At 24.2% G+C, this 17,383-nt stretch overlaps 4 protein-coding genes across 8 annotated transcripts in view; 1 reads left to right on the forward strand and 3 right to left on the reverse strand.

Moving 5' to 3' along the window:
- Positions 1-376, forward strand: part of LOC127072430 (dipeptidase 1-like) — a 4,224-nt gene extending 3,848 nt beyond the window's left edge. For all 3 annotated transcript variants that reach the window (XM_051012857.1, XM_051012856.1, XM_051012854.1), the window contains exon 11: positions 64-376. In XM_051012857.1, the coding sequence (XP_050868814.1) occupies positions 64-133 (70 nt within the window). In that variant the 3' untranslated portion in view covers positions 134-376. The remainder of the gene's footprint in view (positions 1-63) is intronic.
- On the reverse strand, positions 180-17,351 carry LOC127072432 (ornithine decarboxylase 2-like). Of its 2 annotated transcripts, none has more exons than XM_051012859.1 (7): positions 16,957-17,351; positions 16,806-16,882; positions 16,572-16,744; positions 16,176-16,485; positions 15,863-16,102; positions 15,466-15,674; positions 180-317 (listed from the first exon to the last, which is right to left on the reverse strand). In XM_051012859.1, the coding sequence occupies exons 1-7, from the start codon at positions 17,138-17,140 to the stop codon at positions 257-259; spliced, it is 1,254 nt and encodes a 417-aa protein (XP_050868816.1). In that variant the 5' UTR covers positions 17,141-17,351; the 3' UTR covers positions 180-256. The 2 variants fall into 2 exon arrangements, with proteins under 2 accessions (XP_050868816.1, XP_050868817.1); XM_051012860.1 differs by lacking the exons at positions 15,466-15,674; positions 15,863-16,102; positions 16,176-16,485; ... (1 more) ...; positions 16,806-16,882; positions 16,957-17,351 and adding exons at positions 403-611; positions 685-924; positions 998-1,304; ... (1 more) ...; positions 1,639-1,715; positions 1,789-2,171.
- On the reverse strand, positions 5,616-7,620 carry LOC127072433 (ornithine decarboxylase-like). Of its 2 annotated transcripts, none has more exons than XM_051012862.1 (7): positions 7,272-7,620; positions 7,127-7,203; positions 6,893-7,065; positions 6,497-6,806; positions 6,370-6,423; positions 5,884-6,092; positions 5,616-5,803 (listed from the first exon to the last, which is right to left on the reverse strand). In XM_051012862.1, the coding sequence occupies exons 1-7, from the start codon at positions 7,456-7,458 to the stop codon at positions 5,755-5,757; spliced, it is 1,059 nt and encodes a 352-aa protein (XP_050868819.1). In that variant the 5' UTR covers positions 7,459-7,620; the 3' UTR covers positions 5,616-5,754. The 2 variants fall into 2 exon arrangements, with proteins under 2 accessions (XP_050868819.1, XP_050868818.1); XM_051012861.1 differs by having other exon boundaries at positions 6,184-6,423; positions 7,272-7,613.
- On the reverse strand, positions 11,266-14,634 carry LOC127072431 (ornithine decarboxylase 2-like). Its single transcript, XM_051012858.1, has 8 exons — positions 13,985-14,634; positions 13,417-13,668; positions 13,266-13,342; positions 13,032-13,204; positions 12,636-12,945; positions 12,323-12,562; positions 11,938-12,146; positions 11,266-11,853 (listed from the first exon to the last, which is right to left on the reverse strand). The coding sequence occupies exons 2-8, from the start codon at positions 13,598-13,600 to the stop codon at positions 11,742-11,744; spliced, it is 1,305 nt and encodes a 434-aa protein (XP_050868815.1). The 5' UTR covers positions 13,601-13,668; positions 13,985-14,634; the 3' UTR covers positions 11,266-11,741.
- Positions 17,352-17,383: the final 32 nt, after the last annotated feature.

Consider the following 17,383-nt stretch of genomic DNA (forward strand, 5'->3'; position numbering starts at 1 on the left):
TCTTATTACATGGAAAGTAAATTTTCTTATCGATTTATTTTTTACTTTTCTATTTTCTTACAGGTGGAATGAGATATCATATTCATATGCTATAAATAAAACGAGGCAGACTGACTCAAATGATTATTTTTAGGTAAAAGATAATGTGTATTTTTAGATTTAAAACAACATACTATTCGTAAATGTTTCTTAATACATGATACATCTTTATATTGTTTTATAAGTATTAAGTTTCTTTTATTGAAATTCAAAAAATCTATTCTAATTCAAACAAATGACAATTAACGTTACGTCCGATAATGGCACAAAAGTCTTGCCTGAAAAGAAATATTTATAATGTAAGATTGACATAAAAAAGTTTTCATATTTTAAAGAATTGATATCTACAATATTAATATTAACCATTGACTTTTTCTGATAAATGGAAGAATTTCTGGTGGCATGAATCCATTAAATTTACTAACTATAGAAGTTCCATATGCACCCATGTCGCTCCATACAAGCCAATCTCCTATTTCATATTCTGGAAGTAATACATCTTTGATGATACAATCAAAGGAATCAAGAGTTGGTCCCCATAAAGTGGAAGAAAACTTTTTGTTAGATATAGGCTGCAATAAATTTACTTTTAATAATATATATAATAAATAAAATAATTATGAATATATTATATTAATAATATACATTGAACAGTGAATTTGGATGACGTGATTTCAAATTACACAATTCTTCTATAAACCCAGTATAAACTCCACAATTAATATAATACATCTGTTTTACACTATTTCCATTAGATACAGTTCTCTTAGAATGTAAATAGCCAGCCAAAGTAAATGCAGCTGTTACGTAGTATCTACCTGGTTCGCTTATAATTTCTATAGTAGGATCTATTTCTTTGATCGCATCATTAATTATACATGAAAGCTAAGCAGAATAAGAAGATAACTATTAATATATTTCATTAATATATCAACAGATTTCATATTAATAAACTGACCTCCTCGATTTCAATTCCACTTTCTCCAGGAAAACCCCCTCCAATATCAATTAACTTGATATCTTCGCATCCTATCGATTTAGCAAAAGTAATCAAGTCCTTACATATTTCAATTCCACGTTTATACGCATTGAATTCTCTACATGGGCTACCAACGTGGAAACTAAATCCATATAAAATTAAATCTAGATCCTTTGCAAGTTGTATTAATTCTTTTGCTTCATCACCTGGTTCACATCCATATTTGATTCCAAGATTGATATATTTAGCAAAAGAATTGCTATCGCATCGGAAGCGAATAACTATTCTATTAAAAATAATATTTGAATAAATTAGTGATACAAAGTAAGATAATCGACATAATATAGAAACATGGAATAAAATTTACATACTTTGCTTCAGGAAACAATTCTTTAATTTTAAAAAGTTCTAACTTGCCATCTACTGTCATTTTCTTGACACCTAGACTTTTAGCAAATTTTATATGAGACGGACACTTTGTGGGATTTGCAAAGATTATTCTATCTGGTGATATACCCAACTGTATAATTTGTTGAATTTCTTGCTGTTACAAATTACGATTAATAATGATACTGTTTTATATAAAAATAAATGTTTTATATAAAAATAAAATTATGTACCTTTGATGCGCAATCGAAGTTCGCATTCATAGCTGCCAGAACCTTTATTACCATTAGATTAGGATTACATTTTACAGCTGATAATAAAATTTTTCTATTATTCTATATTCTTATAACGTTACACAATAAAAAATATTTTAGAAATTTTACCATAATATGGTACAATTCTTGGCATTTTTTTAATCCATTCTTGATGCTGTTTCATTATAATACCAAGATCTAATATATAAAATGCATCTTCTTGATCACGTGTAGTAATGACATTTTTTAAAATGTCATAGTCTTTGAACTTATCCTCGTAAATTTGAATTTCATTGACATTAAAGGAAATCATGTTTTACATATACTCTACAATATTTCACTGTTTCAATCCATTCATTTATATACTAGTATTATCACTGATCAGCATTATTTTCTATAATGTATATGATAAAATTTCATATTTTGTCGACAAAATTAGAAGCAATTACCATCAAGTAGATAATTACCGGTGTGATGTAAAGACATTACATAACAAAACTTGTTTAATGACCTTCAAAAATAAAACGTAAAATAATAAATAATAACAAATATATCATTTTTTTTTTTTAATTGAATTATATCATTTATATTTTATATACTTACGTACACATATTTATTATGAATATAAAACAAATTCATTATATATAAAATAAGCATTATCATTGAATTATTAATATTTTATTTCTAGATATAAAATGTCATACCCATAAACATTAAATATATCCGATAGATTCAGAAAAAAATTGAACATAAACATTAATGACAATATATAAATTAATAACTATAAATGATTTGATTTTCTAAAATCATATAAATAATTTGAAATACCAGAGATCTTCCAGAAATATTATGAACATATTTTATCAATTTGTATCTTTTATTTTATCATAATGAAATTTGTAGCTTTTATTTCATTATTTAATTTACAGCAATCATTATTTCACAAAACTGTACATTATTTGAAATAATAAATATTGTATTTCATAAAATAAATATACAATTTCCTGAAAAATCATTATTATAATATTAAATTACACAGATTATATTTCAATACGATAATAATTATAATTGACACATATAATAATTAATATATAAATTTGAAACAAAAAAGAAGGCATTGTCAAAAATAATAAATTAATATTATATACAAATATATATATGTATATATACTTACTATATTATTATGTTATATATTATTATTATAACAATGATAGTAATAATAGTAATAATATAAAATGGATTATCCCTACAGAAACCATAAAAAAAAGCATTCGAAAAAAATACTATAAATAATATACAAACGAACTTATCTTTTGATCTTTAATAAAATAATATATAAAATATAAATGTACATTCGGTAATTATTACAATGACAACAATTGTTAACAAATAAATAATTATTGCAATATCAACATTTATAATATATTCTAATTCCATACATACTTTAAAATATTTTTTTCGTCCTTTATATACATAAAAAGAAAAACAAATAGAATCGATATCTTATGATAAAATTAAATAGCAAACTGTCTTAGAATATCATCAAGGACGACATTATCGATAACAACAGTGGAAATAATTATAGCACTTTAGTAAACAGAACTAATAATTGTTTATTATCGATTAAATTAAACATACAATTCTTTTTGAAATTTTATTATTATAATATTAAATTATTGTGGTTATATCTCAATACGATAAACGATACATAGACATAATAGATATGCATATAAAAATATAATATATAAAAAGTAATAATTCTAAAATAGTGGTTATGTTATCATCGTAAAAGTAGTTAGAAATTATCAGTTATTTTCTATTACTCATCTACGAATTATTCACAACTCGAATAAAAATCGAATAACAATACTATATTTGCATAAACATACTTACAAAGATGATAATATGTTAATTAAAACTAGAAAATTGGATGCTAAAATACGACGAACCATTCTGATACCGTTGATGAAAACAATATGGCGATTGACACGTGATTGGTTATGATTTTAGTAGCGGACATACTACAATGTCAAATAGATTTTTGAAAATATTTTAAATCTATTCCAATACATAATAGTTCATAAGAAAATTGTCTTTATTAAAAATAAAAAAAAAATTTGAAATAATTACAAATATTTTTATTATTATTATTTAATATTTTTATTAATATCTAAAAAAAATTATAATTTAAAGTATCCTTTTTTTAAATCACAATTGTCTTCATAATACAATACAGTCTATCCTAATAAATGATATAATATAATACAATAGCCTAATTCAAGTGAATAATGTAAATAATCTGGTGATATACTTAACTGCATAACTTGTTGAATTTGTTATTGTTATAAATTATGATTAAGAACATATAATGTTGTCTTATATAAAAATGAAATTATTTACCTTTAATGCGCATATCAAAATAGAAACTCGCATTCATAGCTGACAATAAAATTCTTCTATTATTCTATATTCTTATAATGTTACGCAATAAAAAAATATTTTAGAAATCTTAGCATAGTATGGTACAATTCTTGGCATTTTTTTAATTCAACCTAAATGCCTTTTCATTGTAATACCAAGATCTAATATATAAAATGTACTTTCTTGACCAATAATGATTTTTTTTTTAAATCTAATATTCTTTTATATCGTCCTTGTAAATTCCAATTTCATTGACATTAGTAAAAAATATATTTTACATATTAAAACGTATTTTATATATTATATTTTACATCAAAAGACTGTTTTGTTGAGTCACTTATTTATAAGTTACAATATTGTTTTCTATATAGTACAAGATAAAATTTTATTGCAACAATATGATATACAAGTGCAAATTATGTCTTTGAAAAATGAATATAATATCTTTTAGAAAAAAGACGTAAAATAAGAAGTGATAAAAAAAATTTATAGTTTACAGATAAATTATTTTGTAGTATTTATGTGTATATATTTATTATTTATATTAAACAGATTTATTATATATAAAATAAAAATTATCATCGGTTTATTAAGATTATTAAAATATGATTTATAAACATAAACTATTATACACGTGAACATTAAATATATTCTAAATATTAAAAAAAAAATTGGATATGTATAGTGATTATAATATAAATTAATTATAATATAAATGATCCTATTCTTAATGGAATTTTAAAGATATTTGAAAATATTATGAACATATTTTAACAATGTTTTTTATTTTACTAGAGGAAGTAATTATTCATATCTAATTTGCAACAATTATTTTTTATACTATGGAACATTGTTATATAATGTTTCTATACTAAGATAAAATTTTTTAATGACACTTTCAATGCCACGTGTTAATTAGTTGCACATTAAACTACATGTAATAGCAATGATGCGTACATTTAATGCTCTTAAATCAACATTTTATAATAAATATAAGCGATTGAAAAATGCATTTAAAATATAAAAAATGCATTATAGAATAAAATAAAAAAAATTGTTTTCAATATGTTTTAATTAAATACATTGTATCATGTATTTCAATATTAACTTTTATTAAGAATTAGATAACTGAAACTATAAAGAGAAGTGAAAAGTAAAATAATAAAAAAAAACTAGTTAAAAATTGTTCTTCCATATATTAATTTTATTGTGTTATCATTATGATAGTAATGCAAAAATTATCGACTTTTTTATATTATCTATATACGAATTATTCAGAAATCAAATAAAAATCGAAAACCGTATTATATTTCAACAAACATTGGAATTAAAATATGATCAATTATTATTTCAACGACGGATATGTGATTTTTAATAATTTTTCTAAGTTATTTTAAACTCATTATAATATATAAAAGCCTATAATTGTAATAAATGTAATATGTATGAAATTACATATGATATAAAAATATTTTTCTGAAAATAACGATTTTGTTGACAATATAATACTATATAAATTAATCTGAATAATACGATTAAGTAAAATAAAATATGTATTTCTAAACTTTAAAATAACAAATATAGTTCATAAGTGCACAATATATACCTTTATTATTTTTTAAATATATTCGTTTATTGAAATTCATATTATTTATTCTAATCAATTGTTAATGTTTATAATCCATTATTTATATCACATCTAGTAAAGGCACAAAAATCTTGCCTGAAAAAAAATATTTACGACGTGAGATTATTATAAAAATTTATAATATTCATATCAAAATCTTGAATATTTCTATTAACCATTGACTTTTTCTGATAAATGGATGAACTACCAATGGCATATACCCACAAAATTCAAAACTTATAGAATTTGTATATGAACCCATATTGCTCCATACAAGCCAATCTCCTATGTGAAATTCTGGTAGTAATACATCTTTAATGATACAATCAAAAGAATTACAAGTCGGACCACATATAGTAGAAAGATACTGTTTATCAGATGCAGGCTGTAACAAATTGTCTTTCTACAATAAATAGATCCATATATATATTGAAAGTAAAGAAAATAATTCTATATATAATATAGTTGTTATATACATTGGACAGTGAAATTGGTTGACGTGAATGCAAGTTCAACAATTCATCTACAAAACCACTGTATACTCCGCAGTTAATATAATACATATGTCTTGGACTGTTTTCCTCCCATATAGTTTTTTTTGAATGTAAATACGCAGCTAAAGTAAAAGCAGATGTTACATAGTATCTACCTGGTTCACTTACAATTTCTATAGTAGGATCTATTTCTTTGATCGCATCATTAATTATACATGGAAGCTACACGGAATAAGAAAATAACTATTAATATATTTTATAAATATATTAACAGATTCCATATTAATAAACTGACCTCATTGATTTCAATTCCACTTTCTCCAGGAAAACCCCCTCCAATATCAATTAACTTGATATCTTTGCATCCTATCGATTTAGCAAAAGTAATCAATTCTTTACATATTTCAATTCCATGTTTATACGCATTGAATTCTTTACATGGGCTACCAACGTGGAAACTAAATCCATATAAAATTAAACCTAGATCTTTTGTAAGTTGTATTAACTTTTTTGCTTCATCGTCTGGATTACACCCAAATTTAATTCCAAGATTAACAGAATCAGCAGAAACAAATTTGCTATCGCATCGAAAGCGAATAATTATTCTATTAGGAAGACATTCGTATAAGTTACTAATAAAACACAAGATAATTGTCATAATATAAAATTTTACATGGTACAATTTACTTACTTTGCTTCAGGAAACAATTTTTTAATTTTAAAAAGTTCTAATTTACCATCTACTGTCATCTTATCAACACCTACATTTTTAGCAAATTTTATATGAGATGGACACTTTGTGGGATTAGCAAAGATTATTCTATCTGGCAAAATACCCAATTGCATAACATCCTGAATTTCTTGCTATTATAAATTACAATTAAGAAAATATAATACTATTTTATATGAAAATAAAATTATTTACCTTTGATGCGCAGTCGAAATTCGCGTTCATAGCTGCTAGAAGCTTGATCACCATTGGATTAGAATTACATTTTACAGCTGATAATAAAATTCTTCTATTACTCTATATTCTTGTTACATAATAAAAAATATTAAAACAATTTTACCATAGTATGGTACAACTCTTGGCATTTTTTTAATCCAATCTAGATGCTTTTTAATTATAATACCAAGATCTAATATATAAAATGCATCTTCTTGATCAGCAGTAGTAATGATTTTCTTTAAAATATCATATTCTTTGATTTGATCCTCGTAAATTTCCATTTCGTTAATAGAAAACATGTTTAACATACACTACAAGATATGTTATTGTTTCAACGAGTCGCGTATTTATAAGCTAGTGTTATTACTGATAAGCATCCTTCCTTTTCTACAATGTATTTTATTTACCCAAGAAAATTATGAGTAATTAGTACTAAGTAAATAGTTATTGTTATATCATATGAGCATTACATAAGAAAATTCATTTAAAGACCTTCAAAAATAAAATATAAAGTAATAAGTAATAATAAATATATATATAATTTTAAAAAAAATTAAATTATATCATTTACAGTTACATGCTATATAAAATAGATTTTACAAAATTTTAAACAGATTTATTATATATAAAATAAGAATTATCAATGAATTATTAACATTTTATTTCTAGATATAAAATGTTATATCTGTAAACATTAAATATATCCAATAGATTCAAAAAATAATAAAATAATATAAATAATTTGAAATACCAGAGATCTTCCAGAAATATTATGAACATATTTTATCAATTTGTATCTTTTATTTTATCATAATGAAATTTGTAGCTTTTATTTCATTATTTAATTTACAACAATCATTATTTCACAAAACTGTACATTATTTGAAATAATAAATATTGTATTTCATAAAATAAATATACAATTTCCTGAAAAATCATTATTATAATATTAAATTACACAGATTATATTTCAATACGATAATAATTATAATTGACACATATAATAATTAATATATAAATTTGAAACAAAAAAGAAGGCGTTGTCAAAAATAATAAATTAATATCATATACAAATATATATATGTATATATACTTACTATATTATTATGTTATATATTATTATTATAACAATGATAGTAATAATAGTAATAATATAAAATGGATTATCCCTACAGAAACCATAAAAAAAAAGCATTCAAAAAAAATACTATAAATAATATACAAACGAACTTATCTTTTGATCTTTAATAAAATAATATATAAAATATAAATGTACATTCGGTAATTATTACAATGACAACAATTGTTAACAAATAAATAATTATTGCAATATCAACATTTATAATATATTCTAATTCCATACATACTTTAAAATATTTTTTTCGTCCTTTATATACATAAAAAGAAAAACAAATAGAATCGATATCTTATGATAAAATTAAATAGCAAACTGTCTTAGAATATCATCAAGAACGACATTATCTATAACAGCAGTGGAAATATATTACAGCACTTTTCAAATTAAACATACAATTCTTTTTGAAATCCTATTATTATAATATTAAATTATTGTGGTTATATTTCAATACGATAAACGATACACAAACATAATAAATATATATGTAAAAATATAATATATAAAAAGTAATAATTCTAAGAAATAGGTTATGTTATCATCGTAAAAATAGTTTAGAAATTACCAGTTACTTTCTATTACTCATGTATGAATTATTCACAACTTGAATAAAAATCGAATAACAATACTATATTTGCATAAACATACTTACAAAGATGATAATTTGTTAATGAAAATTGTAGAAAATTGGATGCTACAACAGGACGGCCGACTACTATGATACTAATGATAAAGCAATATGGTAATTGAAACGTGATTGGTTATGATCTTAGTATACAGACATACTACAATATCAAATAGATTTGTGAAGATATTTTAAATCTATTCCAATACATAATAGTTCATAAGAAGAATATTTATTAAAAATGAAAAAGGTATAACATAATTAAAAATATTTACATTATTATTATCTAATATTTTTATTAATATTGAAAAAAAAAATTATAATTCAAAATATTTTTTTAAAATCACAATTATCTTCATAATATAATATAATTTATTCGAAGGAATAATATAATATAATACAATAACCTAATTCAAGTGAATAATATAATCAGATCAAATAAAATATGTATTAGCAAATTTTTAAATAACAAATATAATAGACATATAAATGTTTCTAATACAAAAAACATTCTTTTATTATTTTTTAAATATATTTTTTATCGGAATTCAAATCATCCATTCTAACCTATACAATTAATTACGTTGCATCTATTTTAAACTACTTTATTTATAATGTAAGATTAATATCAAAAATTATAATATTTTAAAGAATGAAGATCTCAAATATTTATATTAATGATTAACTTTTTCTGGTAAATTTCTAATAGATTGGTCATTAAATTCACAAACTCTAGAAGTTGATATACATCTGTTTCTCCATACAAGGCAATTTTCTATTTGAAATTCTAGTAATAATACATTTTTGATGATGCAATCACAGGAATCACAATTCGCATCTCCATGTCGTAGAAAGATATTCTTTATCAGAAACAAGCTGCAATAAATCAATTTTGTGTAATAAATACATACATACATAGATTCATGTATGTGTGCGAGTATGTATATGTAAGTATGAGTGTATTGAAAGTTAAGAAAATAATTCTGGATATAATATATCAGTTACATACATTAAACAGAGAGATTGAATGACGTGAATTCAAGTTCAACGATTCTTGTATAAACCCATTATAAACTCCACAGTTAACGTAATACGTCTGTTTCAGATTATTTCCGTGAGATATATTTCTTGTAGAATGTAAGTAGTCAACTAAAGTAACAGTAACTGTTACATAGTATCTATCTTGTTCTCTTATAATTTTTATAGTAGGATCTATTTCTTTGACTGCATCATTAATTATATATCACCATGTAATTGTGTATATCTAATCTTGCTCTATTTAATAATACTTTATAAACTATAAGCTTTTAACAAATTTATTATCATATAGTGAATTATTATTCACTTAGTGAATTGACCGTCATATTAAAATATCTTTAAAAATCTATTTGATGATGTAACATGTCCGATACTAAGATCCATAACCAATTTTAATCGCCATATTGTTTTTACCATCGGCATCAGAATAATCGGCCATTTTATTTCGGTATTCGATTTTCTACAGTTTTTATTAACAAATTATCATCTTTGCAAATATATTTACGCAAATATAATATTGTTATTTGATTTTTATTCGAATTATGCATAATTCATTGATGAGTAATAAAAAAGGATTGGTAATTTCTGAACAACAGTCATAATAACAAAATCAATATTTCAAAATTATTATTTTTTTATGTATAGTATATTATTACATGCATATCTATTATATTTGTATATCGTATATTGTATTAAAATATAATCACAATAATTTAATATTATAATAATGAAATTTCAGAAAAAAATTGTATGTTTAATTCGTTAGATTCTATTTGTTAAAACGCTATAATTTATTTCAACTATTGTTATCGCTAATGTCGTTCTTGATAATGTTATAAGATAGTTTTAATAGCTTGAAAAGTTTTTAATCGTAAGTGAAACTTTTATTTCTGTCAGTTAGTTAATTTTATCGTTTAATTTTTTCGGTTTCACTTATTTTGTTTTTTATGTATAGGAACAATGAAATAAATCTTTTAAAATATGTACGAAATTAAGAATATAGATATCAATATTATAATAATTCGAATACAAATATAATTACCAGAAGATAATTACAGAAAGGTCGAGGAATTAATCATTTTGATGTTTATAGGATGTAATCGTTTCAATATATCACTGTCTATCGTTATCATTTGGGAAGAACTTTCCTTTTTCCCATTACGCGAGAAGTCCCCTTTCCTAATCGATTAATATTAAAGTAGAACTTCGAGATAAAATATTTGTTAGGGATGAAAGTCTTTGGTTAAATACTTAAACCAGATTCAGATAACAATAATTATATATATATATATATAAATATATATTTATTTATTTATTTAATTAAACGGATTATCATTCCTTTTACATTCGCTATAAAGAAACAATATAATTTTCTAAGAAGAATATAGTTTCCTTTCCTACAAAATCGTCACACTGCAATATAATAATTATAATTGTGATTCCAAACAAAATATTTTTAATCGCGTATCGCGCGTTATAGCCTAGACTGATATATAATTCAAAGAAACAAGATAATTATTGTAACAGAATTCAGATACAGAGACTGAGACAGAAACTATGTATCTACATCACTGTACGCGAGATAATTACATTCCAACAGATAATAGTTCATAAGAAAAGAGTCTATATTAAAAATAGAAAAAAAGGAGAAAATAGTTAAAAATATTTTTTGAAGAATCACACTTATCTTTATAATACAATACAGTCCATTCGAATGAACGATATAATATAATAAATAGCTTAATCCAAGTGTCTAATATAGTCGAATAAATTAAAATTTGTATATGCAAATGTTAAAATATTAAATATAGTAAACATATAAGTATTACTAATACAAGGAACATTCTATTATATTTTCTGTATTGGCACGAATTCAATTGTTTTGTACTAGCACGAAAATCTTTCCTGAAATGAAAAATTGATGATGTAAGATTATTATAAAAAATTATAATATTAAAAAAAATTAAGATCTCAAATATTTATATTAACCATTGACTTTCTTTAAAAAATGGGTAAACTATCGGTTTCGAAAACCCATTAAATTCACAAACTCTAGAAGCTGCATATGCACCCATATCCTTCCAAACAAGCCAATCTCCTATATAAAATTCTGGTAATAATACATCTTTGATGATACAGTCACAGGAATCACAAGTCGGTCCCCAAATCGTAGAAAGATATTCTTTATCAGAAACAGGCTGCAACAAATTTATCTTTTGTAATATATACATACATACATACATACAAACATACATATATACAATCATATGTAGATTCGTGCATGCGTGCGTGCGTGTGTATGGGATGTATATGTAAGTGCAAGTGTATCGAACATTAAGAAAATAATTCTGAATATAATATATCAGTTACATACATTGTACAGAGAGATCGGTTGACGTGAATTCAAATTCAACAATTCTTCTATAAACCCACTATAAACTCCGCAGTTAACATAACACATCTGTCTTAAATTATTTCCGTCAAATATAGTTCTTTTAGAATGTAAGTAGCTAACCAAAGTGCCTGCAGATGTTACATAATATCTACCTGGTTCGCTTATAATTTTTATAGTAGGATCTATTTCTTTGATCGCATCATTAATTATATATGAAACCTAAACGGAATAAGAAGATAACTATTAATATATTTCATAAATATATTAACAAATTTCGTATTAATAAACTGACCTCATCGATTTGATATCCACTTTCTCCAGGAAAACCCCCTCCAATATCAATTAACTTGATATCTTCGCATCCTGTCGATTTAGCAAAAGTAATCAATTCCTTACATATTTCAATTCCGCGTTTATACGCATTGTATTCTTTACATGGACTACCAACGTGAAAACTAAATCCATGTAAAACTAAACCTTGATTCTTTGTAAGTTTAATTAATTCTTTTGCATCATCATCTGGATTACATCCAAATTTGATTCCAAGTTTGACGTATTTAATGGAATCGGAATTACTATCGCACCGGAAGCGAATAATTATTCTATTTAAAAATAATATTTGAATGAATCATTGGTACAAAGTAAAATAATCAATGTAATCTAGGTATAGAGAATAAAATTTACATACTTTGCTTCGGGAAAATATTGTTTAATTTTAAAGAGTTCTAATTCGTTATCTATTACCACTTTTTTAACACCTTTGTTTTTAGCAAATATTATATGAGACGGACATTTTGTGGGATTAGCAAAGATTATTCTATCCGGCGATATACCCAACTGCATAACTTCTTGAATTTCTTGCTGTTAAAAATTACCATGAAAAAAATATGATACTGTTTTATATAAAAATAAAATTATTTACCTTCGATGCGCAATCGAAACACGCGTTCATATCTGCCAAAAGCTTAATCACCATTGGATTAGGATTACATTTTACAGCTGGCAATAAAATTCTTCTATTATTCTATATCCTTGTAACGTTACACGATAAAAAAATATTTTTTAAATCTTACCATAGTACGGTACAATTCTTGGCATTTTTTTAATCCAATCTTGATGCTTTTTCATTATAATACCGAGATCTAATACATAAAATGCATCTTCTTGGTTATAAGTGGTAATAATATCTTTTAAAATATCATATTCTTGGATCTCGTCTTTGTAAATGTGAATTGCATCGAGATTAATAGAAGACATGTTTAAAATATACTGTACGCTTATTATTCCAATGATAAACCAATATTACCACTGATAAGGCTCGTTTTCTGTAATGTATATTATAAAATTTTATATTTAACTAATAAAAAAGAGAGCTCTTACCATCAAATAATTAACAGCAAGAAAGTTTCTTTAATATCTCTCAAAAATAATAAGAAATATTTTTAAATTCCAGAAAAATTAACTTGTAATTTGTATTTATATCTAAAATGTGTGACGTCGCGAATTGCATGACGCAGGATGAAGAAATATTCAACGTTAATACGTTTGTTACAATTAAACTTTCCTTCTTTTAGTCATTGAAAAATTTTACGCGGAAATGAGATTAATGAAATACTTATCATTCTATTTATCATTAAGTACCTTAATTAACTTTCCCGAAGAACTTCTTTTTTTCCCGTTTTACGGAAAGTTCCCTTTCTTAATCGGTTGATGCTGCAATGGAGCTTCAAGATAAAATACTTGTTGAATATGAATGCCTTCGGTTAAATAACCAGATTCAGATAATCATAATTATCTATATAATTAATTAAAACAACTACCACTTCTTTTACATTCACTATGAAAAAAAAGAATATAATTCTCTAAACGTTTTCTTTCCTTCGAAATCGTTGCACTGTAATGTAATAATTATGATTGTAATTCCAAAAGTAATATTCTTAACACGTATTGCACACTATTTTCTACACTGATATATAATTCAATAAAATGAGATAATTATTTCAAAGGAATTCGGATACAAAGACTGAGATAAAGACTATGTGCGATCTTCCTGCAAGCCAATCAATTAATGATTTCTGAGTGAGGACCTAACGCTCTTATATATTTATGACTACGTATCTGTGAGAGTGAGATATTACATACATGTTTACTGACTTATGGTATAGTGTAGTCTTATGCTCTATATATTATTTTACACGAATATTTTCTAGAAATGGATAAAATACAGTCTAACGTTTGATTCTGCGCACATATCTCCTGATTATTTACGCCGACCCGCCATATTTGACCCTCTACGTTTGCAGACTTTGGATTCAGTGAAGCTTGACGATCTCATAATTTTGCTGACCTTAGACCACTGATAATTTAATAAATCATATAATGATTATAAATTTGATCGAAGCCTATAATTTATAAGGTATCAAAATGAATTCGTATTTTGATCTTTCAAAAAATAATGTATAATATTGATATAAATGCAAATTACATCAATAAAAATTGTTAATAAATAAGTAATTATTACAGTATCGGAATTTGTAATATATTCGAAATTCTACAAATACTTTAAAGTACTTATTTCATTCTTTACATACGAAACACGAAAACAAGTAATGGAGATAAAATTGTATTACTGACATAAAATTAAATAGCTGACAAAGAAAGTTTTATGATTAAAAATTATTAATTGAAAACTGTTGTAGAATATTATCAAGCTCGATAGTATTGATAACAACAGAAGAAATAAATTATAGAGTTTTAGCAAATGGAACTAACAATTGTTTATTATCTATCAAATCAAAGAGAACTAGTTTTTTTGAAATCTGATTATTATAATATTAAATTATTGTGATTATATTTAAACGATACACAAAACATAATGTGTATTAGCTAATTTTTAAATAACAAATATAGTAGACGTATAAGTGTTATTAATACAAGGAACATTTTTAAATATATTTTTTATCGGTATTAAGATCATCAATTCTGTCCTATATAATCAATTATTTATGTCACATTTAGTAATGGCACAAAAATCTTTCCTGAAAAGAAATATTTATAATGTCAGATTATTATAAAAAGTTGTAATATTTCGAAAAATAAACATTTCAAATATTTAAATTAACCATTGACTTTTTCTGATAAATGAATGAACTATCGGCGGCAGAAACCCATTAAATTCACAAACTCTAGAAGTTGTATATGCACCCATATTTTTCCAGATAAGCCAATCTCCTACATAGAATTCTGGTAATAATACATCTTTGATGATGCAATCACAGGAATCACAAGTCGGTCCCCATATCGTAGAAAGATATTTATTATCAAAAACAGGCTGCAACAAATTCATTTTTTGTAATAAATACATACATACATATATACATACATACATACATACATACATACATACATACATATGTAGATTCGTGCATGCGTGCGTGCATGCGTATGGGGTGTGTATGTAAGTGCAAGTGTATTGAAAATTATGAAAATAATTGTGGATATAATATATCAGTTACATACATTGTACAGAGAGATCGGTTGACGTGAATTCAAATTCAACAACTCTTCTATAAACCCACTATAAACTCCGCAGTTAACATAATACATCTGTATTAGACTATTTCCATTAGATACAGTTTTTTTAGAATGTAAATAGCCAGCCAAAGTAAATGCAGCTGTTACGTAGTATCTACCTGGCTCGCTTATAATTTCTATAGCAGGATCTATTTCTTTGATCGCATCATTAATTGCATATGAAACCTAAACGGAATAAGAAGATAACTATTAATATATTTCATAAATATATTAACAAATTTCGTATTAATAAACTGACCTCATCGATTTGATATCCACTTTCTCCAGGAAAACCCCCTCCAATATCAATTAACTTGATATCTTCGCATCCTATCGATTTAGCAAAAGTAATCAATTCCTTACATATTTCAATTCCACGTTTATACGCATTGTATTCTTTACATGGACTACCAACGTGAAAACTAAATCCATGTAAAACTAAACCTTGATTCTTTATAAGTTTAATTAATTCTTTTGCTTCATCATCTGGATTACATCCGAATTTGATTCCAAGTTTGACGTATTTAATGGAATCGGAATTACTATCGCACCGGAAGCGAATAATTATTCTATTTAAAAATAATATTTGAATGAATCATTGGTACAAAGTAAAATAATCGATGTAATCTAGGTATAGAGAATAAAATTTACATACTTTGCTTCGGGAAAATATTGTTTAATTTTAAAGAGTTCTAATTCGTTATCTATTACCACTTTTTTAACACCTTTGTTTTTAGCAAATATTATATGAGACGGACATTTTGTGGGATTAGCAAAGATTATTCTATCCGGCGATATACCCAACTGCATAACTTCTTGAATTTCTTGCTGTTAAAAATTACCATTAAAAAAATATGATACTGTTTTATATAAAAATAAAATTATTTACCTTCGATGCGCAATCGAAACACGCGTTCATATCTGCCAAAAGCTTAATCACCATTGGATTAGGATTACATTTTACAGCTGGCAATAAAATTCTTCTATTATTCTATATCCTTGTAACGTTACACGATAAAAAAATATTTTTTAAATCTTACCATAGTACGGTACAATTCTTGGCATTTTTTTAATCCAATCTTGATGCTTTTTCATTATAATACCGAGATCTAATACATAAAATGCATCTTCTTGATTATAAGTGGTAATAATATCTTTTAAAATATCATATTCTTGGATCTCGTCTTCGTAAATTTGAATTTCATTGACATTAACAAAAGACATGTTTTACATATACTCTACAGTGTATGTCATTGTTTCGATCAGCCATTCATTTATATACTAGTATTACCACTGATAAACATCTTTCTCTATAATGTATATGATAAAATTTCATGTTCTCTCAAAAAAATTAAGAGCAATTACCATGAAGTAGATACTAGTATTACGTAAGAGCATTACATAAGAAAATTTGTTTAATGACCTTCAAAAATAAAATGTAAAATAATACGTAATAAGAAATATTTA

Source organism: Vespula vulgaris, chromosome 25 (genome assembly GCF_905475345.1).
Source record: "Vespula vulgaris chromosome 25, iyVesVulg1.1, whole genome shotgun sequence".
In the NCBI taxonomy this organism is placed as follows: Eukaryota; Metazoa; Arthropoda; class Insecta; order Hymenoptera; family Vespidae; genus Vespula; species Vespula vulgaris.